Here is a 23,297-nt window from a genome sequence, read left to right as displayed (position 1 = left end):
TGAACCGAACAGTTCCTGGCTGCGTTTTTGAACTCATCTGCCCACCAGATTCCCTTAACAGTGGGACTACTGGGACCACCACAGGTCAGACACTGGGGCCACATCTAGCAGGTAAGGCAACAAGGTCCCTGACAAGTTGCAGTTAGTGTAGCCATCCTGGCCACTGGGAGCTGCTCCTGAGAGGCTTGTGTACTTAGGATGGGGGCCTCTATTTGCACCAATGAGCAGGACTCAAATGGACTCATCAGAGACCAAGCAACCTCAAAGAAGGGCTTGTCTTGTTTGGACAAGACATATTTCTATGAGGAAGGCAGAGATGCTGTTGATACAGCAATGATCTATTTCTTGTTGAGGGCTCTTCCTGTACCTGCCCCAATCTCCAAGTAGCTCCTGCACCTTATGGATGAAGCTGCTAAGTCTCAGACAGCCTTTGTAACCCCTGGAGCAGACCTCTGTGAGATGTGGGGTACCCTGGCTGCAGTGCTGGGTGTCCATGGAGCAGTGCCACTTCTGGAGGGGTGGCTGGATGGCTTTCCCCAGCCTTGAGGGCTTCCCTTGGTCCTGCAGGTCTCGTCGGTAGTGTTGGTGAACAGGCCTAAGTGCTGTCAGAGATACAGGTTTTTAGACAGTAGGGTCTTGTCTAGGGTGGAGCATGCAAAGCCCAGGGGACAGCAGGACCTGGCCACATGTCTTAGTGATGGTCAAAGAGCTCCACACTTTTCTGGGCTTCTAGAAGTGACTCTTAGTCCCTGCCAAGAAACTCCCTGAAGTAAGGCAGAATGTGCCATGGTTGAGCAGGGCCCTCATTATGAGTGTCTGAGTATGGGTATCTAGTGCTTTGGTTAACAGTGCTCTGCATCCCAGGAGTGTGGTGCAGAGACTTTGGTCCTGCCCAGAGATGCTCATCAGCCTTGTTGCTATTGGGAGGCAGGAGTTGCCCCTTGCAGGAGCAAATGATCCTAAGGCTGTACCACTTGGCTGGGCAGACATGGGGGCTCAGGTTGACCTAGGGACAGGAACATGAGGAGTGTGAGTAATGGAGAATTTCACATGGGTTGTTTCCAGACTCTGAGGAGTGGCGAGGGTGAAGAAACAGCAGTGAGCGGTTTATCTCCTATCAAACATGAAATGAAGGTCCCTTTGCAGAGATGTGTGCAGCTTATGCCCACTGGCTTCTGAGAAGCAGGAGAGACCTAGAGCAGAAGCTCAGGGGAGAGGCTTCTGGGGCAGCCTATGTGGCACAGACCCTGGTTCCTTTCTTCCAGCTTTCAGTGAGCTGTGCCCAGTTCTCCCACAAGTTTGCAGATGTCACTGCAACAAGAAATCCTGTGTGAGCCTTGCAAACCAGTTGGTGCACAGGCGTTTCCAGCATCTTCCCTCCTGGATGGTTGCTCAGAAACTGAGCCCCGAGTACTTTGGGTGCTGGTGTCTTCCAGTCCCCACTGTCACTGTTGGGAAGATGCATGGAGGACACCTTCATCATATGAAGTGCTTACTCTGTGGGTGCAACCAACATGGCTCTTGTCTGCTTACTTCTGGTATCTTCTAAGCACATTCTTCCTCTCATTCTCCCAGAGGGGAAAGCTGCCTGGCCTTTCCTGCCCTGAGCAGGGTCCTGTTTTTAAACCCCTCATGCTGTTGGCAGCATCTGCCCGAAGAGCTCCGTGCCCTGGATGTCCTAGTGTTAGGCTCTGTTTTCTGTCACAGGCTCTATGGTCCCTTGATCTACAGGCAGGCTTGGCAGCACTTAGAGGCACTTCGTGACCTTTGATGACCTTATCTCCACATTGTAGATGGGGTCAAGAGACCTTGGGCTGTGCAAAAGGTTCTGCAGCTTGCTGCTCTCTAGTGGAAGTGAGGTTGAAGCCCTCCTCAGCCACACCCTATGGTTGACCTGGCTCCGGGAGAAGATGCCTAGTAGACACACACAATAGGTGCCAAGTCCTTTGAAGAACTTGCATTATGTCCTCTCCTTGCCAACCAAATCTGATTTCCTCTGTGTATAGCCTCCTGAAGGAAATGCAAGGCCCTTTAATAGAGCAGGGGCATTTGCAGGCAACAAGAGGGTGCTGCAGCTCAGCCACAGGGCTGGCTGGGGCCAAGAGTATGGGGTTCTAGAGAAACACAGCATTTGGGGATGCATGTAAAAATGTAGGGAAGAAAGAATGTTTATGACAACAGTGTGCCTGACCTGTCTGCAGCAGAATAAAACTCACTTCCAAGGGGAAGCAGAGGGAAGAATGCAGGAATATTCATTTCCTGTTTCTATTGTTGGTTACTAATGACCTTCCTTTGAAACTCCGCAGTTGTAGAAAGCAGGTTGTCATGGAAACAGGGAGTGACGTGCAGGGAATAGGTACACAATGCATTTCTTTGTCATGTCCAGTTGATGCCTTCAGCCTCTGCTCAGATGTGTGAATTTATGTGAAGAATTAAATATTAACTGGAGGCATGGCCCTGAAGAAAGCAGCACATAGGAAGAGAAAAGGTGCTGAAAACAGGCAAAGAGCTCGGGTGGAGCCCAGGGCTGACCTGAGGCCATTGGGTGGACCTTGCTTTCCTTGATTGATGGGCTCCAGAGAAGTTGAGCGTAGCTGTATGTCTTTCCCCCTTTTTTGCAATAAATCTGGGGTGCACTTCTGGGGGGCAATGAGAGGTCTGGTTCTAACTGAGTAATTACTCATTAGTCAGATAATTTTCAAACTGCCAGGTTTTCTCAAGATTAGTCATACCTGATTTTGCCCAGGGTCCTTGGGAGGAACAGCTGTTTGTGGGTGTTAACACACCCCGAATGCATTCTGCAGAGTGTAGAGCAGCTGCCAGGCCTGGGATGACAGTGCAGTGCCCTGAGGGCTCCCAGAGCAGAGAGGGTTTTCTCTTGTCTCTGGAGCAGCTGTGGGGCCATGGTCTTGTCCATCTTTCTGCTGGATTCTAGAAATGAAAGGTTGTACAAATGCTGTGTGAAAAAGCACACCAAGTCTCTCCTCCTCTCCTGGGGCCAGCTGAGTTGGCACTCATCAGGGTTTACTTTCTGATCCCTTATCTTTCTAAACCTTCAGAAAATGAGTTCCGGAATGAGCTGCTGAGCCAGAGGTGGACACACGGAGACAAGGCCAGCAGCTGCAGGACCTCGAGCCGCCTCCTGGGCAGACACAGCAAGGTGAGGTCTCTGCCCCGGGCTGCCTGAGCCAGCCTCTTCTTGGCTCCCAGGCATGAAGCACAGAGAGGACAGCCAGCATCGGAGTCCGGACTGGGCAAAGAGCAAATGGGACTAGACACTTAGTTATAAAGTTAAAGGAAGAAGCCTTAACATTTTTATTTTGAGACAGAATCTTATTAAGTTCCCCAGGCTGGCCTCCAGCTTGTGATCCTCCTGCTTCAGTCTCTTAGGTAGCTAGAATTATAGACATTTGCAACCATACCCTAACATTTTTCTTTTGAATCTGGTGATGAGAATATCATTTTAACAGGTCTGTTATGGCTACTTTGCTAAGTACCCCACTCATTTTGGTTCTGTTGGGTTGTCAGTGTTCTGCATATCTGTATTGGAGCCTCAGGCACAAGAAATACTGATCTTGCATTTATGTAGAATTGTGGTATTATGTTTTTTTTAAAATTTCTTATGTTGTTGATGTTTTAAAATATTGCATTAAAATATTATTTATCTTTTTTTTTTTGTGGGTCTGGTGATGGAACCCAGGGGCATTCAACCTCTGAGCTACAGCCCCTGCCCTATTTTTTATTCTTTGTTTTGAAACCAGGTCTCACTGAGTTGCAGAGGGCCTCACTAAGTAACTGAGGCTGTCCGTGAACCGCGATCCTCAGGTCTCAGCCTCCTGAATGCTGAAACTACAAGTGTGTGCCACCATGCTCGGCTTAAAATATTATTTATCTTTATCACTAAGTCTTTGGCCTCACTCCCCGAACCCTATTCTAGCCCTGAGGTTTCCCCTGGTTCAAAATGCAACTGCTGTGAATAGCTGGGTCATGCTCAAGTCCTCCTGTTGGCACCAGAAGCTTCATAACTGTTCTGAATGCAACTTCCCTCTGTTTTGGGCAGATGAAAACTGAGTTATCATTCTGAGTCAAAAGCTAAGACGAGGAATGGCCACAGAAGGAAGAAAGGCTGATTTCCCAGGACCAAGAGGTGGTGTAGGTGGCATCTATGACGGAGGAAGCCAAGAAGAGGCAGCTCAGGGGATGGATGGCTAAGACAGGAGGGAAGTGAGATGAGGTGCCAGCTTGGGAGGAGTGGAGAAGGTGAATCCTATGTTGAGGCATCCACAGCCTATCTTTGCTTCTGAGTTTAGCACCAGGCACGTGGACAGCTCAGAACTGGTCTGAAGGGGCCTTCAGAGAAGTTAGGGGAAGTGCAGGCATTGATAGTGGCTCTTTGAACCCCTTCTTGGTCTGGAAGAGTAAAACATCTGGGTCCCAAATCACCTAACAGTAGATGCCTGGAGTCATATATCTGAGGAGGAGGTCAATTGCATGGCCATCACCAGCCCTTCTTGCCTCCGTGGGAGCCCGCAGCAAAGCCAGCTGGATAGAGGCACCTGTGCAGGGAGGTGCCACTGTGTGCAGCCTTTCCGGCTGCCTCACTTGATGTTGATGGAGCCTACCTTGGTGAATCCAAGTTTCATCTATGCCAGAATTTTTAACAGATGGATGCAGGCAGGGCTGTTTCATCAGATTGTCCATTATATAGCTATAATTTTAAATTTGTAGTTGAAGTGAGCCAAGATCCCATGCTTAGAACTGTCAGGAGACACCCCCCGCAAGACGTGTTGAGCAATGCCCTAAGAGGGTGTCCTTTTTGTACCTCAGGAGGAGGCTGGTATATTCAGCTCCGATCAGGTCACACAATGGGTAGAATGTCAGGAGAATTTCAGACACCCAGTGGGATGTCTCTCCAAAAGGAACGGAAATATCACCTCGAGGAACCAGGGGCGGGTGCAGGAGTGTACACCTCAGAGATTCAGAGTGGCAAGCAGGGTGTGGGCTTCTGAGGGGGCTGAACTTCTGCCTCACTCTGTTGGCTGATCTGGCTGAGCTCATGATCAAAAGAAAGAAAAGCCAGAGGGATATGCAGGTGTGCAGCTTATGGGATGGCCCTGAGGGCCCGCTGGGATGCTTGTGGAAGGGAGGAAGGCTAATGCTTAAGGCTCCCCGTGAATCCTCAGGTAGAGTGCTTCCCTGGTGGTGGGAACCTGGCTTGTGTAGTTTAGTTTACTTACTGTCAGGGCTTCCTGCACAGGACACAGAAGCCCTGGTTGCACTCCTCCCCAAACTGTGTCTCTGGGAGGAAAAGTACAGAAGGCTCAAGCCTTCTGCAGGCACACTGTAATCCACATAATCTTGTGGATTTAAAAAATTGTCCCGAATCCACTCTAATACTCCAGCTTTGCTAGCTGTTGGAATAAATTTTAAATAAAACAAAACAAAATACTATCGTGTCTCCTCGTCAGCCCGGGGCTGCAGTGAAGGGCTCTCATGGTGTCAGGAGGCCCAGAAGCCCCAGTCTAGGTTCCTACAGCTGTCTCTGCTTATCCCTTTCTGGATATGCCTCCCCACCACTCAGTGCCAGATTTCAGAGACAGTTCTGACTGTCCATATGCACGCACTGACTCAGTCATCCACCCCTCCTCTATCTGCCCATCATGGCGGGGGGAGGGCACGGGGCAGGTCTGCAAGTGGCAGGAGTGAGCTCATTTCAAACTAAGAATGGGACTTGGAAGGAGAGACGGAGGTGCAGGGTGGAGATGAGAAGGAGGTGCTAGAGGAAGGCAGAGGCCTGACCATTCAATGCTGCTAGCCACCCAAGGTGCTCCCAGTGCTTGGGCCTGAGAACCTCCCCAGGCATCTGCCCTGGAGCCCTCAGGCCTCACTGACCAGCTCACCTTCCTGGCAGCTGCCTTGAGCCAGCTCTGCAGTGCTTCAGGGTTTCCCATCTTTGTACTTGCTCCTGGGTACTCACCACCCTGCTTCCTCAGAGTGACCTGCAAGCCTCAGGGAGGCCTAGTTTGATGCATTCTGGGCTGGGGCCGGGTTAGGGAAAGAGAGGGGGGAGATACGAGAGATGAGAGAGGGGAGAAGAGAGAGAGAAGTGAGAGAGAGAGAGAAATAAGAAAGGAGAGGAGAGGAGAAAAGAGAGAAGGGAGAGAGAGAGAAGAGGAAAGAGATCGAGAGGGGAGAGAAGAGATGATAAAGAGAAAGAGAGGATACAGAAGAAAGGGAGAGAGGAGGAAGAGAGAGATAGAGATAGAGATAGAGAGGAGAGAGAGGCTCTGGAGGCGTGTTGGGAAGGGGTGCCCTCTGGATAAAGTTAAAGGTCAACATAGGCTTGTGTGACTCAGGGAAAGACATTTCCCTTTAAGACTAGCTCCTAGTCATTTGTTTTGGCTGTACGTTTGGTCCTGAGTACATTTTTCAAAACCAGCACAGAGTCAAAAGACATCTACATGTTTTGAGGCCGTATTTGTTTTTTGGTACCTGAACCTATAAAAATCCAACTTAGGGAACTCAGTTTTGGCAAGGGTACTATATAGATGGTCTGAAAGGATGCTGGTCATTGTGAAAGCTGTGTATGTTTAAACAGAGCTTACATAACCAGTCTTGACTTTATTAAAAGGAAATGCAAAACAGAACAAAGCCAAAGCATTCTCTAGAGCGAGACTACTTTTGTGCAGTTCCAGGAGCGCAAGCTGAGCAAAAGGAAGAGAGACAGCTCTCTCTGGCTAATAGATGTGGCAAAACATGATGTGCTTGTGCTTATAAATTATTCTCTTTCTCACAGTTTTCCCATAGAAGGCAGAACTGTTGAGATATTAGGCCGAATGAAGTTGGTATTAGAGAAACAGAGTGAATGTTGCCCTTGAGCATGGGGAGCCAGCCTGTCCTGTCCTGGCAAAGGGCCTTTCACCCTGAAGGTGAGAGGCCATATAGTTACTGTGGACTGTGCAAAAACAGGAACATGGTTGGTTTGTGGTGAGAATAAATGAAGGGTTTTAAAAAAATAAATCCGTGAGAGACTGAGAAGTGCCTTATTGCTTTTGTATCAGTGAGCTGTGCCTTAGAGCAGGTCTTGTCCCTGTGTGGAGGTGAGGGACAGAGGCCCTGGGGGCTGCTTCCAAGCCATTGAGTAGGTGAGCCTGGGTGGCCCTGGGCACAGGGCTTCCCTGGGCATGGCTACCTTGTGTGGCAGGACTTCAAGGCAAGGAGACAGCTGGGTCACCTCTGCAGTGCCTTGAGTTTTTCTGAAAAGGAAACCCTGTGAACTCAGGTCTGATTTCATCACAGTTTCATCAGATATTTCTGCAGCAGATGCTACTGCTAGGTTCAAAGAGCTCAGAGGTCCATGTCCCCTGCTTGTTGTCAAGGTCACAAGTCATCCAGCTCCAGCAAACGCATTCTCATATTAAAAAGCCCGGCTTTTTCTCCCATAGTCCAGATTTTTCCTCTTAAAATCAAAGCCACATGCACTGAAGAGAACTTTTTGCTTATTGACCATTTGATGCAGATAAATCACAAATGGAAAGGTGCTCAGCAGAATGAATGCCACAGCTGTTAGCTTCATCAATGGGAGCTCACAGTTTGCAAGCAGCACCCATTACGCATCCCTGCAACCCTCTCTATTCTCTGCTCTTTGAATAATTTATCTGCAGGAAATCCAAATTGCCAAGGCACACTCTAACCTAGCAGAATGCTTGCCAATTTCCTTGGGAAAACTGACAAAAAAAAAAAAAAAGCTGCTATAGATTGCATTCCAGTGAGTGTAGGCGCCTGGCAATTGGATGCATCAGCTCCGCTGCGAGACCATGTCAAAAAGCTTCATGCACAGGCTCAGTGCAGTTGACACTTGAAGTCTCATAAATGTAATGAAGTCCCTTTGACACCTGCTCCTCTCCTCACTTTAAATGTGAGCCAGTGGTCCATAGGGAACCTCCGCTTTAAAAATAGAAATTATAGTAATTGTCTTCTGTTCTATGGGAAGGCTGTAATAAACGCCTGGCTTATAGCACTGTACTCCACAGCCTGGAGCCGACAGGTTGCATAAATTACTCAGGTTTTGATTTTTCTTCCTTAAATCACATGAATCATTTTATGTTATACTGCTGCATGGGGGAGGTACATTTTGCAAATTTAATCTTATGAATTGGGGAACCCTTTTTCTTTCTTCCCAGGTGGTACTGTAAACATTTGTCCCATGTTGATTTTTAGGATCTCAAGCCCTACTTAAGGCAGGGGTGTTTGGGCCCTACTCCTGCTTCTCTTATTCCTTTCTTTTGTGACTTCTCCCCATGGAGCCCTCAAGCACTGGTTGGGACAGGTGTAGATTTGCCCCCTCCCTTTCTATGGCAGGTGTGAAGCCCAGGCCAGCCTATCTCCTTCTGGGGTATATATCTGCCCTGCCCAGCCTTGCTCCCCAAGAGAGGGCCATTTTGCACACCCAGGATCTTACCTGTCTCTCCAGGTTCCTCACTGAGTCACAGGACAGTCTGTAGCTTCTGGGGCATCTTCCCCAGGCACATCATTTCTGTGGCTGCTACTCTCTGGGTGCTTGCTGGCCCCTTTGCAGGACGATGATATGGGCAGAGACCCTACGGGGGTCAGCCGGTCAGGTGTGGGAAGTATAGGTGGGTGGGAACACTGATCTATCTGCTCAGGCAGGGTAGCAGTGGCCAAGGCCACAGGATATGCGGGTTGGAGCTGCCTCAGGCTGCTGGTTCCAACAGGAGACCATGGAGTGCAAGGGCCATTGATAATTCTGTCGAATGGGAAGGAAGGGTCCCTGGGAAGCCAGGCTGTGGGATATTTTGTGCTGACTCACTCCATTGGTGATGGGCAACCTGCCTTGGTGCCTTGCACCTTCCCGGTCAGGTTTGTCATGCAGGAATCCCTTGTGTTATGAAGCATCCACACGCATGGGAATTCAGTGGGGCAGGCCACAGACTTGGGCTTTGTGGCAGGTACAGACCTGGGTCAGTGGTCACTACAGCCCCTTTCTGAGGGACAGAAGGGATAGCTGGCCCCTTGGAGTCTTCCTGTACCCTCACACCTGCTGCCTTGGTCCTCCCCTGGCCAGTCTGGGTCACAGAGTCACCTTCACTGTCAAAGCTAGAGCTAGAAAATGGCTGGCTTTCCCCAGTGGTTCTGGGCTGGGAGGTGCTGGCTGGGGCTTCCTGTTAACTCCACAGTTGCTTTTTGCCTACAGATGAGCCTAGAAAGTGATGACAAGAGAACCCGCACACGGTCCAAGGCCCTGCGAGGTGAGTGTCGGCTTGGCATCCTGCCCTTGGCTGTTGTGTTCTCTGACGTCCTTGATGCTGCTCTCTGCAGCAGCTTTCCTTGAAGAACAAGCCCCATAGCAAATGTGTGGTGCCTGGAGGCCCCTTGCCCATGCTAGGCACCCGGGGCCTCAGGCCCCTGCAGCCTGTCGCCCTCAGGGGAGTACCTAAGGGGCTGCTGAGGCTCTGGGCCCAGACAGAACTGCTTAGAGGAGAGGGGCAGACACAGCTCTAAGCAAAGGGCAGCAGAGCTTGGTTAGGAGACTTCCTGTTGGAGGTACAAGGGCTCCAGCCTTCTGCCACCAGCCCTCCTCCCTCCCAGAGAGCGTTCCTGCTACTGTGGGGACTGGGAGGATGTTGGGGGAACTGGAAGTGGGGTGGGAGGAGGGGCCAAGGCCCTGCTCACTCTGCTAGAACTGGACCCCCCTTGGCCAGTCTCACCGCTTTGGCATGGGGGCTTCCTAATGTGCCCCATGCAGTGTCTGCCCAGGTTGGACTCCTGCTTGTCTTTGCAGCCAGTGCCCATCACTGAGGGGCCAGCTACTTGGCCTGTCTATCTTCTCTGTTCAGCTTGATCTAGTGGGTTGTGCTTCCTGTTGAAAGCCAACATTTACCTGCAATTGGATAGAGAGATATAGTTGTGGGCCTTGAAGGCTCAGAGAGAACCAGATCCACTCTGCAGAATTTTCAGGAGAGGGTCTAGAGAGTGCATGTGGCTGAGGAAGCAGCTCCCTTTACAGGATCAGAAAGTTCTTGGAGGCCAGGAAGAGTGGGCACCCAGAGGGCCAGCTCAGTACTTACTGGGCTTGCGCCATCCTTGGCAAGCCTCAGCTCTTTTACCTGCTTTGTGCTCTTAGGGAAAAGTGACTTTAAATTCCAAGTCCCACAAGTGTTCCCTGTTTTTCTCTTTCTCTCACTCAGGACCCCCAGAGACCACAGGTTCAGAACTCAGGTAAGGAAGTCTCCCTGCCAGCACTGGGCATTGCCCATATGCTTGTGACCATGGAGATGGCCCAAGTGTCCCCCACTGCTACTCTCTATGCATGTCTCTGCTATCTATACCTCAAGTATGTCTTCCTCTGTTCTGCCCTGGCCCACCATAAGGCATCCAGGCTTATGGTAGGGACCCAGGTACTAGTCACCCCAGGACCTAAAAAGTCACTGAGGTCCCCAAACCCAGCAGCAAGGTGCTTTATGGTGACTCACAAATGCTTTAGTTTGGCCACAGATAATAGATAGGGTCTTTCACATCCTGAGCATTCATGGACCCAAGATACATGTGGGGGTCTGTGTGTTGAAGTCTAGCAGAGGCTGGATATAGATGGCAGTTCTGCACTATTCCTGTAATTGCTTAGGGGTAAAGATCCCACTGAACTGTGAACAAAAGGGGCAGGAACTGTCTTATCTTACACCCCACAGTGGTTGAGTAAATGACTTATACCAACCAGGAAAACACAAAGACCCAAAGGTCACCCTTAAATTTTGGGTAGAGGTGGGGCAGGGAGCCAGTGTCCCTCCAACATCTGAGGCTGTCACTTGGAGGTTGAAGACAGGATGTAGGACTCCACAGAGCCTCCAAGGTCTGCGACACCCACACACAATAGTCGCAGGCTCAGGGATTCTTTTGGAAGCACGGGCTGGTGTCATATCTGTCCTCTTTGTGAATTGCGAACTGAGTCTCTGGGGTTGGACTGTGCTCTACCAGAAGAGCTGGGTTCTAGCCAGGTGTGGTGGTGCACGCTTGTAATCCCAGCCTTTGGGAGGCTGAAACCTAGACAGCCTCAGCTACTTAGTGAGGCGGACAGCCTCAGCTACTTAGTGAGGCCTCTGCAACTCAGTGAGACCCGGTTTCAAAATAAAGAAAAAATAGGGCAGTGGGTGTAGCTCGGAGGTCAAATGCCCCTGGGTTCCATCACCAGACCTGCAAAAAAAAAATAAATAAAAAATAAATAAATAAATAAATAAAAAAAATAAAAAAGAGTTGGGTTCTGTGCTCGACTGCTGAAAGCCTTGCTATGGGTCAAGGACAGGAGGCATGAGGAGGACTTCAGCCAAACCAGGCACAAACATTCCTAGTCCAATCTCCTCAGGGCCCCCACGTGTGTCCCAGAAGAGACATCCACTGAAGTATGGTTGGCTCCCTGGAGAGAGCCACCTCTGCTGGGCTGAGCCTTGAAGAAGCAGAGATGACGATGCTTCTGATTCTCAGAGGCTTTTGTGGAGTGGGTGGCATTTTGGTAGGGCCAGCAGCTATCACATGGCCACAGAGAGGCTCTGTTGGAAGCCAGGGTGAGGGAGGGTTGGAGTTAGTGTCTTTGAGATGCACCATTAGTCTGTCCAGGGCTGTCTCCAGGTATAGAGTCCTGCCCCCAAGGATTCTTCAAAGCCAGCCCTTCCTCTGCTGGAGGACTTCTTCCTTGAGCCAAAGGTTGGTGAGCTCCCACTTTGAGAACAGGTGAGCGTGGGGCCTTCTGCCAGCCCCAGGGATGGAAGGGGTAACAGTCCAAAGGTAGTAGCCAAAACATGGGTTACAAGCTGTATTTGGCCCCTCTCCCACCTGTGGTTCATGTTTGGACCTACAAGGTTGACGCCTTGGGTACCTGATAGAGCCGACCACGAGCCAGGCCCTCTGCTGCCTCATTTGATTTATTTCCCTTTGTCTCTGACCCCAGCCTCCATCACATGGGAGCCAAGGCTGGGGAAGTCAGAAATCTTGGTGTAGAGTGCTGGGTGGGGCCACCTTGGTCTGTCTGTCCCAAAAGTGGGTTGAGACGCCGGGCGTGGTGGCGCACGCTTGTAATCCCCGCGCTTGGGAGGCGGAGACAGGAGGATCGCGCAGGTTCGAAGCCAGCCGCGCTGGCGTAAGAGACCCTGTTTCAAAAATATAAAATAGGTCTGGGAGTGTAGCCCGGAGGAAGAAGGGCTTCCAGGAACCCCAGTACCACCAAAAAAAAAAAAAAAAAAAGTGGGTTGAGGAGGGGTAGGAGGCCAGAAACTTTTTCCAGATGATCACCTGCACCTGGCCCCAGCACAGGGGCACAGCAGACACAGGCCGGTGCCATGCGTACTCCCATGTGCTCATAGATAAACTGTGTAAACCTCGAGGCCCAGGGCTGGTGTCTGTGGCCTCTGTTGCCCCAGCTGGGTCTTATGTCAGTTCTGCCTGATGCTCCCTCACTGTTGGGTCTTAGGAGCTTTTAGCTTCTTGTCTCTGAGTGCCTGCCAGTTCTACACACTTGGGTCACAGTTTGGTCCCTCGTCTTCTGGGCCAGGTCGGAAGGTGCTGGCCCACCTGGCTGGGGACCAGAACCCTGCTGCACTGGGTGTAAGAGTTGATTGGAGCAGGTGAAGTATTTGGGGGCAGTGCCAGTACCCATCGGCCTCCACGGCAGCTGTTGCCTAATTGCCTGATTAACTCAGTCATTAATCGACTAATTGGGACCTCAGCCTCAAATCCTCAACAACAAGGAGCTTTTTGTGAAAAGTCTCAAAGCTAGTTCTTGAGAGAGTGAAAGCAAGTGTGGGCTGTATTTTACAGTGGGCTGGCTGGGGCAGCAGCACTTTTCCCTGTTTAGAGAGGAAGCCAAAGCAAGAGCCCTTCCTGCCCTTCCCTCCCACTCTCTCCCCAGGCTCTGTTGTCTTTCTTCCTCTTTAAGTGCTGAAAATCCACATTAAGGGCATCCACTGTGGCCTGTGGGAAGGGGGCAACCCTGAGAGCCCCTGCCTGTGGTCTTTGCAACTGGCTCCACAGACTCTGCTCAGGGCTGCCGTGGTCAGCGAATGCAACCCACACGGACAGTTGGCCTCACAGTCACCTGCTGTCAGGCTGTGGTCAGTCACATTGGAAATGTTGGGGTGTCTAGACACAGGTGGGGGTGGTATCATTGGGCCCCATGAGTCAGCCTGACCTACCTCTTTTCCAAGTGCCCAAGAAGATGTGCTGTGCTATAGGAGCTCATGGCAATCCTGTTAAAGACAGGTCCTCCAATGAGGAGTTCATCCCCCAACCCAGAGGACCACATATGGGGTCTCCATCTTGCTGGTCTGCTGTGCCATGGGTGTCGACATGGCGGCCCTAGTCTCACAAGCCCATGGGCCCCTGTAGCTTTTACTTGAGGGCTTCTCTGGGAACTTCAGCCCTGCTGCCATGGTTGGGTAGTGTGGTCAGTACACAGGAGCAGAAGTTTCCAGGGCCTCCTACTGGTTTAGTCATCCAGAGGACAGGTAATGGTGGAAGGCAAGAGATGGGTGCTTCACTGCCATACCCTTTGCTTAGCAGCCTTCAGCTGGAAGCTGCCTTTCTCTGCAGGGTTTTGAGGTCTCACAGGCAGAGGCCATGCTCTCAGCTCATTGGCGCCCCTAGTTTCCCTTCCCTATGTGAAAGCTGGGACCCACACCAGACTATAAGTATTTCACACAGTCTCTACCACCAGCTGGGGTCTTTGGCTCAGGCCACACAGAGCTCTTCCCATCTGGTGTGGACTGTAGTCCTTGCTGCCATAGGTCTCATGGCACTGAGTGTTGAATTCCAACTTCTGTGCTTTGGCCTTGGGCCAGAGGAGTGATGAGCCCCTCTAGGGACATCTTGGGGGTCTTTTCCCTAAGCCTTGGAAGCCTGGTGGCAGCTGGCAGAGTCTGCAGTGGGAAAGGGAACTGTCTAGTAGATGCTGGCCTTAGGAACTTTGCTCTGTACATACAGATCTTTATTAAACACACTCATAAACTGTTAACAAGCCACTCAACTAACGGTGAGCTATTTCCAGCGGCCATCCTGTGAAGACCTGTTGGGAGGCTACCACCTTCTCCCTGGGATGAGGGGTGGGGTGGCCTGGGGCCAGAGCCTGTTGCTTGAGGTGACTTTCTCCGCTGTCTCTCCAGCTGTCCCACCCCAGGATGTACAGGCTCAGGACATGTCCGGGGCAAGTACTCCAGGCACCGCAGGTAAGAGGCCCCTTGGCTCTCTTGGAGGTTCCTAGGAAGGTTTCAACCCCTCCCCAGCTCTGGGGCCTTTTGTAGATTAAAAACCCTTTATTTATTTTTTTCTGTGATCCTGACCCCGCTGAGCTGTAGGGACCTCCCTGGACCTTTACCTTTTTTTTTTTTTTTTTTTTTTTTTAATATGGTAGGATCAGTCTTTATTGGTTACAAGGACAAACAGGAGAGAGAATGTAACAACTCTCGCTTCTGGGGCTGCGTTCCCTGACTTGGCCTCAGCCCTCCAAAAGTGACCTTTTCCTTTTGTGTCTCAGTTGTGGCCGGCCTGGCTGGAGCATGGTACCACCAGGGGCCAGCTAGACTGACTGCTCTGCACCTCGGCTCTCTTACCAGGAGCTTCCCCCAGGACTGGACAGAGCTCTGCATAGGCCTGGCGTAGGTTGGGGCTGTCGGTGGTCATCCCATGTGGCCAGCCTGACTGAGGGTGTACTTGGAGTGCAGGGTCATAGTGTAGGTGTGAGTGTGGAGATCTGAAGGTGAAGGGAAGGCCTGAGTGGGAGCAGATGGCCAAGATCAGGTCCCATGTGTGTAGGCTGCTGCTTGGGGTCTGATGGGCAGCTCAGAGAGCAGTGGTCTAAGCCAGTCCTGAGGGCTGAGGGCTCTCGCTTCAACTGTGTACATGGCCCAGTACAATGTAATTTAAAACTCAATCAGGAACTCTTATTATTATTAATTATTATTTGTGGTTCTGAGTATGGAACCCAGGGCCTAGCACATGTTAGGCCAGTGCACTATCACTGAGCTACATCGCCAGCTCCTAGAAACTTTTAAATATGTATAATTAGATGTAAAAATATAAACACACCAGAGTTTGATGCTTCCAGTTGAAAGGCTGCAGCAGGAGGGAGGAGGCCTCTTGGAAGGGACTCACAAGCACCGGAGGCCTCCTGTGACCCTGGCCCTGCTCTGCATTGCTTCCCCACTCTAGTTTACAGAGCTGCCCACTGGCCAAGAAGAGGAAGCTGGAGGGCGCAGAGGCCGAGCACCTGGTGTCCAAGAGGAAGTCACACCCCCTGAAACTGACTCTGGAGGAGGGCTACAGTGTGGATAGCGATGGCAGCGAGGACACCGAGGTGAAGGACGCCTCTGTTTCGGATGAATCAGAAGGAACTCTGGAGGAGGCTGAGGCTGAGATGTCAGGACAGGAGGAGATTCATCGTCCCCAGCCAGCTGAAGGTGCTTTGTCGCTCTTTCTCCTCTGAATAAAGGGCGCTTAGTGTGGCCCTGGAGAATTGCAGCTTGTGAGTAGGGAGGGAGCTTGCGTTGAGCGAAAGCCTTCCTGAGAACAAGGCATGTCTTGTCCAGACATGTGCCGCCTTCCTGGGAGAGAGGCCTGCCTAGCGCGCATGGTCTGCGGGGTGTGTGAACACTGCACACGGGAGGGAGAGTGGGGGGTTGTGTGTGTACCCAGTGTAGTGAGCTTCCACAGGGTGCCTGTGCTTGTGAGAAAGGCAGACAGATGTGCAGGCGGTGGCTCTGCCTGTGGGTGGCTCGCAGAGCTCTGGGAGAGCTGCCTCCATGAATCTGCTTGGTCTTGGAACACTAAGGGGCAGGTGCTGAGGAAAGCCTCAGGTGATGGAGGCCCTCAGTTGGCAGGACGCTAGGGAAGGTGGCCCCTGAGCCCTGGGGGAGGGGCATGTATCTTTCCCAAGAGCCCAGGCAGACTCATAGAGGCTGGAGTCAGACAGGTCTGAGGCCAATCCCTGCTGCCCCCAGGCTTCGGATGTCCTCTGGCTTTGAGAGCTGAGATGAAATGTGCTTTATTTTGGGAGCAACCGAGGCTGAGTTCTCATGGTTGCTTTCCTCCCGGGGCTCTGGAGTGGACATAGTCCACGTGACCAAGCTAACCCTGAGTGCAGGAGGAGGAGAACCTGACATCTGTCCTGGGAGATGGGCATTTGCAGCCAAAGCTCTGGGTCTCCTGATGTGTCGATGGTAGGGCAGGATCTTGCTGGTGCTAGAAGTGCTGGCTGATGAGTTTTATGGGCCTGTGTACAGTGGGCACACCTTAGTTATTGTGGTTAGATTGAAATTTGGCTCCTCAAGACATATACACATGTTAGCCAGGCATGGTGGTGATGCCTATGAGCCCAGTACTTGGTAGGCTGAAACAGGAGGATTGTGCCTTGACAACTTAGTGAGACTCTGTTTCAAAATAAAAGATAAAAAGGACTAGGGGTGTAGCTCATTGATAGACCACCCCTGGGTTCAATTCTCAGTACCATGCGAACAGATGCTTTTCAATTAAGAAATAATTTAAAATATCTGATTTGCTCTTTAAATTCTGTTGTATAAGCCAGGCGTGGTGGCGCAGGCTTGTAATCCCCGCTCTTGGGAGGCAGAGACAGGATGATCGCGCAGGTTCGAAGCCAGCCGCGTGCGCTGGCTTAGGAGACCCTGTTTCCAAATAAAAATGTAAAAATAGGTCTGGGAGTGTAGCCCGGAGGTAGAAGGGTTTCCAGGAACCCCAGTATCACCAAAAAAAAAAAAAAAAAAAATTCTGTTGTATAAAATGTACTGCCTGATTTAAGGAAGTGTGTATAATGGAAAAGAAACATTAATTTACAGAAATCAAAGTGATTTTCAGCTTTAAAAGGCCAAATCATGACCTGCTTCTGTGATGAGGGATTCAGGAAGAAACCTGATAGGAATGACCACACTGTCCCCACTGCTGGGTTTCCTAGTCTCCTGGGCTGTGGTCTTGGGGTGGGCATGGGGCAGTGGGTTGCTTATGGGGACAGTGGCTGGGAGACTACCCACATTTTGTCCTCCAGCCCCCATGGCAATTCTGCTCTTGTGCAGGAAGGAGCCCCATCAAGTCCCATTTTGGGTCCACCCCCATCAGCAGTCCCACTAGCTCCTCCAAGGGCAGCTACAGCAGCTACCAGGGAATCATTGCAACTTCTCTCCTGAACTTGGGCCAAATTGCTGAAGAGACCTTGGTGGGGGAGGACTCAGGACAGGTGGCCAAGTCGGGCCCTGGCATTTTGCACCTGCTTCAGGAGGAGGTTGTAGAGGGGGCCACCAGCGACGAGGGTGAGAAAGACCTCTTTATCCAGCCAGAGGATGCAGAGGAGGTCATTGAAATCACCAGTGAGCGCTCCCAGGAGCTGTGTCCCCAGTCCTTGGAGGATGTGGCCAGTGAGGACTCCAGCAAGCAGAAAAGTGTACTGGGCCAGGAGGAGGAGGAAGAGGAAGAGGAAGAGGAAGAGGAGGAGGAGGATGAGGAGGAGGAGGAAGAGGAGGAAGAGGAAGAGGAAGAGGAGGAGGAAGTGGAGGCAGAAGAGGAAGAGGAGGAGGAGGAAGAGGAGGAAGAAGAGGAGGAAGAGGAGGGGGAGGAAGAGTCAGCTCCTGATGTGATCTTTGAGGAGGATGCTTCCCACACTTCTGTCCAGAAGGCCGCAGAACCCCGGCACCCAGATCCACCTAGTCCCAAACCTGAGTACTCTGTCATTGTGGAAGTCCACTCTGATGATGACAAGGATGAAGATGCACGGTCCCAGAAGTCAGTGGTCACAGATGAGTCGGAGATGTACGACATGATGACACGTGGGAACTTGGGCCTTCTGGAGCAGGCCATTGCTCTGAAGGCGGAGCAGGTGCGCACCGTCTGTGAGCCAGGCTGTCCACCTGCTGAGCAGGGCCAGCTGGGCCCAAGTGAACCAGGGAAGTCGGCAAAGCCCCTGGATGCCGTGCGGAAGAGTTGCTACAGTAAAGGTAGGCTGGGTGGCCTGCCCTTTCTCCTGTCATCCAGGGACATGCAGCCTCACCCTGGGAGTGGAGATGCAGGATGGCCCTGGCAGGTGGGGGGAAGGAGTTGGAGCAAGATACAAGGACAGGCAGGGGACAGTACATGGCTGATCTGAGAGGCTGAGGACAAGGCCTCGGCTGCTTCAGGCAGGGTGGTCTGGAGAGGGTCATGGAGTTGAGTGAGAAGCGGGAGAGGGGTTGGGGCAGGAATAGTGGCCCTTGTTATCCCAACCTAACCCAGATGATAGAACCCAGCACTCGATAGCCTTGGGCCTGGAGAGCTGTTTTCTGTAGCCACACTGGGCCATCCTGACTTTCAGCTGGACAAGAGAGATGCCCATCTGTCCCTTGCTCATCTGGAGGGAGAAGCCTGCTGCTGGCTCTGTATTTATGTCTAGATTTGACCCTAAGATGTACAGGGTATAGGATAGTATCTCCCTGGCTTGCTGCCTGGCTGATTATCAGGTAAGGACAATCAGGCTGGCTACTAAGGGACTTTCCTGTGGGCTGATATTGGGGAGGGACCAGAGACTGGGATCCAGGTCTGAGGACAGACTCTGAGCAAATGTGACCACCAATGTGATATGGACATGAGGGTTTGGAGGACAGGCTGGCTGTGCACTGCTGTCTACCCACCTCAAGTGCCCCCATGGCTGTTTCCTAAGCGATCCAGCTTCATCATGCCAGGGGACCAGGCCTCAGACAGGTCAGCTGTGACCCCTTCACCCCCGGGGCCTGAGGCCTCTATTCTCCTAAGATCAGGGAGTGGCCCTGACCCCGGTCTCCTCTTTCACTCTCCCAGGCCAGGTTCCCTTCTCTGGATGGATCTGAGCAGGGGGGGCGGTCTCTGTTCCCAAAAAGAGTTGGCTGATACCAGGGAGGGGGCAGATAAGGAGGGAGAACAGGGCAGGGGGTGGACTCAGATGTGGAAGCAGGAAGGCGGGAGACAGATACATGGGGCAGCCCCTGGAAGTTACACCTGGGTCACTGGGGTCTGGCTCAGGGTATCACAACTAGGTTGATGGGGACTTAGGGACATACTCTCTGGGAACACATGCACATGTTATAAAGGCTCAGGGAACAGATACTGAGCAAATGCAGGTGGGGACATGGTTTTAGGGTGAGGACCTGGAGGATGGCTCTGCATAGGACACCCTCAGGCAGTGCAGACTGAGGTAGCTGTTTGGGGTCCCAGATTTAGGCCAGAACTGCTAGGCTCAGGACTGGAGGCTCAGACACCAGGAAGCCCGTGTTGAAGGTGAGACAGACTGGAGGCAGGTGCTGGTGCCTGGGCTTATCAGGCTTCCGGTCTAGAGATCAAGGTGGGTTTTGGTGGGCCACTGACAGACACAGACACAGAAGGCAACCAGGCTGAGGTGTTGGGGGGCTTAGACCTGTGGAAGACACAGGAGCCAAGTGCAAATTGCCCTCCATTCAGGGACACTTGTGGAAAGCATAGGCCTGGGGTGTGGTGGCCGAGCTGACAATGGGTAGCACTGCCAGGCTGTAGGGACGCGTTCATGTGTTGGGACAGACAGTAGGATTGGTGTCAGGAGCAGACACAGTGTGTTCTGGACAGAGACAGGTGTTAAGCTTAGATCTAGGGGACCCTCAGGACACCTTGCTGCCTAATGGGTGGGGCCAACTTTCTGCCCATTTAAACCTGCAGGACAGAGCCCTCCTGATCCCCTGCAGGGCGTGCCCCTCTGGGGCTTTTGTGTTCTCTTGAAGGGATAGTGTTAGAGGCTCCTCCTTGTGTTCCTGGTCCCACACTGGACAGGTACCTGCCTGAGTCAGCAGAGGCCCCCAACTGAGATTCTGTATAAAATCTCTGCACAGGCATTTCCTAGTCATGCAGCCTTGGCTAAACCCCTTACCCTCTATCTTCCTCACTTTGTTGAGTCCCAAGGACAGTTCTGGTGGAGGGAGATGAACTGTCTTATCTCTACGCAGAAGGAGCCTGTGAGGCTCCATGCAGCCAGCACTCTAGCCACCACAGGGCTGTTTTTTTCAGAATACTGTCCATGTGCTGGTGTGGGGAGAAGGGGCAGTCCCTGGGCTTTGGGCCAGCTTCTGCAGGGTTACCGGCTGTCCAGCCCCTGTCCCTCTGGAGTTCTTGGGCAGTGTCGTCTCCCTTCTCTCTGGATAGCCAGAGTGAGCTCACCTTGCCCTTCCCCACTCAGCCCATTACCCAGCCCTGGATCTGTCTTATGTATCTTATGTGTTGCAGATGCATCAAGAGCTGAGAAGCGTGAGATCAAGTGCCCAACACCTGGCTGTGATGGCACTGGCCATGTTACTGGGTTATATCCCCACCACCGCAGCCTGTCTGGCTGTCCCCACAAGGACAGAATCCCCCCAGAAAGTGAGTAACTCCATGCAGGCCTATCCCTCACTCCGAAGCGCAGGCCCCTATGGTACTTGGAGGTATCTACAGGGAGGGGCAGGGTTTCTCAAATGCTCATTCTTACCCCCTCAAACTGCCTAAGCCCAGACTCCAGCTCTCAGGCTGAGGATGACAACCTGCCCAGCTGTCTACCTGGAGATGCCAGCCTGGGTCAGAAGATTGCACAGATACAGATTAGCAGGGAGTGGAGGGGCTTTGTTAGCTGAATTGGGAAGATGGAGTCTTTACACAGTGTCCTTTGCTCTGACAGTTCAGGAAGTAGACACCTATTATTACTTTTTTTTTTTTTTTTTTTGCAGTACTGGGGATGGAACCCAGGGGCATTCTACCTCTGAGCTACACCCCCCAGCCCTATTTTTTATTCTTTATTTTGAAACAGTGTCTCACTGAGTTGCAAGGGGCCTCACTAAGTAGCTGAGGCTGGCCCTGATCCTCCTATCTCAGCCTCCCAAATGCTGGGATTACAAGTGTGTGCCACCACGTCCAGCTCTGTTATTACATTTAAGCTGGAAACAGAAACTGTGAAAATTAAGTTCAGGGTTGTAAAACAGAAAAACAAGGTGGAGTCTAGTTCAGGGTGGTCTAGTTTCTGACCCAGAGCCAGAGTCCTTGGTGGAAGGGGCATGCCTAACCATGCCGAGCATGGGGCTCACATTTGTAGGCTCTGGAGCTGGAGCTACCCCAGCTGCTGCTTCATGCTACATGGCTTTGGCAGGGCCTGCATCCTGCTTGAGCTGTCCCCCATCATGCCATGCCTGTACTCACTGTCTGCCTTCCTCGTCTCTCTTACAGTCTTGGCCATGCATGAAAATGTGCTAAAGTGCCCCACTCCTGGCTGCACAGGCCAGGGCCATGTGAACAGCAACCGCAACACACACAGAAGGTACTTTGGGTAGAGTTGGGCTATGGTGGGGAGTCTGGCTGAGCCTGTGAATCCTCTCCTGGGATGGGCTTTGGCCTGACATGTGGCCCCTGACTGATACCAGTTCCCTGCAGCTGGCCTACATAGGAGTTGAGGTCAGGGTTGAAAGGGATGCAAGTGGGCTTTGCATGGGCAGAATGACATCCAGAGATGCTGTTGCCCACACCCCTGTGAACTCGAGTGAGCACGTCCCTGTTTTGAGAGGGCTGATGCCTATGTGGAGATCCAGGGTGGAGACTTCATGTTCTGCCCATTTTGGAAAACCTCTGCCCTCATGGGTGAAGGAAAAAAGTGCATAAAATAGGGACCTCAGTGGCCAGCACTGCCCATAGCTGTTGGCACTTCTTCCCCGTGAGAGGGAACCTGACCCCAGCCCCACCCAGAGAGCTGTGGGTAGCTGTGCTTGATGGGATGTGCCTGTGTGTCTGCAGGCACACATTGACAAGGGAAGTCCAGAGCTCTCCTGATCACTCCACTGGAAAAGAGGCCACGTTCCCCAGCAGTGACTGTCAGCCTCTGCAGCGTAGGAGCTGGTGCCTGGTTGACCCAGTTCTGGTAGTGGTAGACACTTTGCCCTGATCTTCCAGTAGGTACATTCCAAGGAAGGGCCAGAGTCCTCCAGGTACAGTGCCCAGGTTGTTGTCTGAGTGGGGCCTTTGTTTTTCCTGAGTCATCTAACAGAAAACAAGCCAGAAGTGGTTCCAGAATCCAGGCCTGTAAGCTTATGAGGGGAGAGGAGAGAGGAGAAAGGAGAGAGGAAGGTGAGCCTAGCACCCAGCCACTAGCAGGGGAGGCATTCTTGCCCAGGCTTTGAAAACCTTTAGGATGCATTCCATCTTTGTGGATAACTGCTTTAGAATTTACCAAAACAAACTGACTGAGAAACTTGTACTTAGAGAGCTCAAGACAGAGCCGGAGAGAAAGCCCTGTCCTGTAGGCATGTCAGGCATGTTGAGCCAGGAACACACCTGGAACTCTGGTGTTTATATGATGCTGTCCTTGGATCCACACGTCTGGCCATCCAGGACAGGCCTGGCCTGGAAGAAAGGCTCAGCTGACTCTCCTTTTTCTTCCTCTAGTTTGTCTGGGTGCCCTATTGCTGCTGCTGAAAAATTAGCCAAATCTCATGAGAAGCAGCAGCCTCAGACGGGAGATCCTTCCAAGAATAGCTCCAATTCAGATCGGATCCTCAGGTAGGTGAGCCACAGAGCTGAAGCTGCCTCCCCAATGCCTTCAGGGGTCCCAGCCTCTTCTGGGATGTGTGTGCAGTGTGTATGTGCCTCCCAGCACACACACAATCTCCTATCTGTCACCTTAGCCAAGGTGGCAGATAGCCACATGGCTGCCCCAGTCTTAGTCATAGACTGCTCTGCCCTCCTTCCCTCGAGGTGCCTGATACAATCATTGGGACTATTTGAGGATGATTTGTGGAGATGACACTGCTCTTGTCTGGAGACAGTAGATGTACAAGCTGAGGGCCATGGCTTTCTCCCCACTGGGGTAGATCCTAAAGCAAAGGAGAGGGAGATATATCCTTGCTTCCAGTGCTGCCTCCTATGTGGCCTCTGAGTGTCTGAGACAGCTGAAGGCTGTGTGTGTGTGTGTGTGTGTGTGTGTGTGTGTGTGTGTGTATAGCTGTGAGTATGTTTATACATGGGTTTAAGAGTGTGTGTGTGTAGACATGCTTTCATCAACGAGAAGGTCTTTGGAAAGACAATCTGTGATGTTTCTGCTTAAATTTTCCATCATGGTGACCTTGGCATTATAATTTATTTATTTATTTATTTATTTATTGTAGTGCTGGGGATTGAACTCAGGAGCACTTTATCTCTGAGCTACATCCCAGCCCTATTTTTTATTTTTATTTTTTATTTTGAAACAGGGTGCTGGGCGTGGTGGTACACGCTTGTAATCTCCATGCTTGGGAAGCTGAGAC

At 51.7% G+C, this 23,297-nt stretch overlaps 1 protein-coding gene across 2 annotated transcripts in view; it reads left to right on the top strand.

Annotated features, from left to right (window-relative positions):
- Positions 1 to 23,297, top strand: part of MYT1 (myelin transcription factor 1) — a gene marked incomplete at both ends in the record, with an annotated part of 69,384 nt that overhangs the window by 21,276 nt on the left and 24,811 nt on the right. Inside the window, 9 exons of one of the 2 annotated variants that reach the window (XM_080716807.1) lie at positions 3,060 to 3,160; positions 9,215 to 9,269; positions 10,209 to 10,239; positions 14,166 to 14,228; positions 15,211 to 15,458; positions 17,085 to 17,999; positions 20,263 to 20,397; positions 21,232 to 21,322; positions 22,441 to 22,554. In XM_080716807.1, the coding sequence (XP_080572933.1) occupies positions 3,060 to 3,160; positions 9,215 to 9,269; positions 10,209 to 10,239; positions 14,166 to 14,228; positions 15,211 to 15,458; positions 17,085 to 17,999; positions 20,263 to 20,397; positions 21,232 to 21,322; positions 22,441 to 22,554 (1,753 nt within the window). Of the gene's footprint in view, positions 1 to 3,059; positions 3,161 to 9,214; positions 9,270 to 10,208; positions 10,240 to 14,165; positions 14,229 to 15,210; positions 15,459 to 17,084; positions 18,000 to 20,262; positions 20,398 to 21,231; positions 21,323 to 22,440; positions 22,555 to 23,297 lie in introns of those variants that run through there. The other variant, XM_080716808.1, reaches the window with a different exon arrangement.

Source organism: Muscardinus avellanarius, assembly GCF_963383645.1.
Source record: "Muscardinus avellanarius genome assembly, chromosome: 19".
Taxonomy (NCBI): domain Eukaryota; kingdom Metazoa; phylum Chordata; class Mammalia; order Rodentia; family Gliridae; genus Muscardinus; species Muscardinus avellanarius.
Note: the sequence above shows the minus strand (reverse complement) of the source record. Positions and strands in the feature narration are given on the sequence as shown.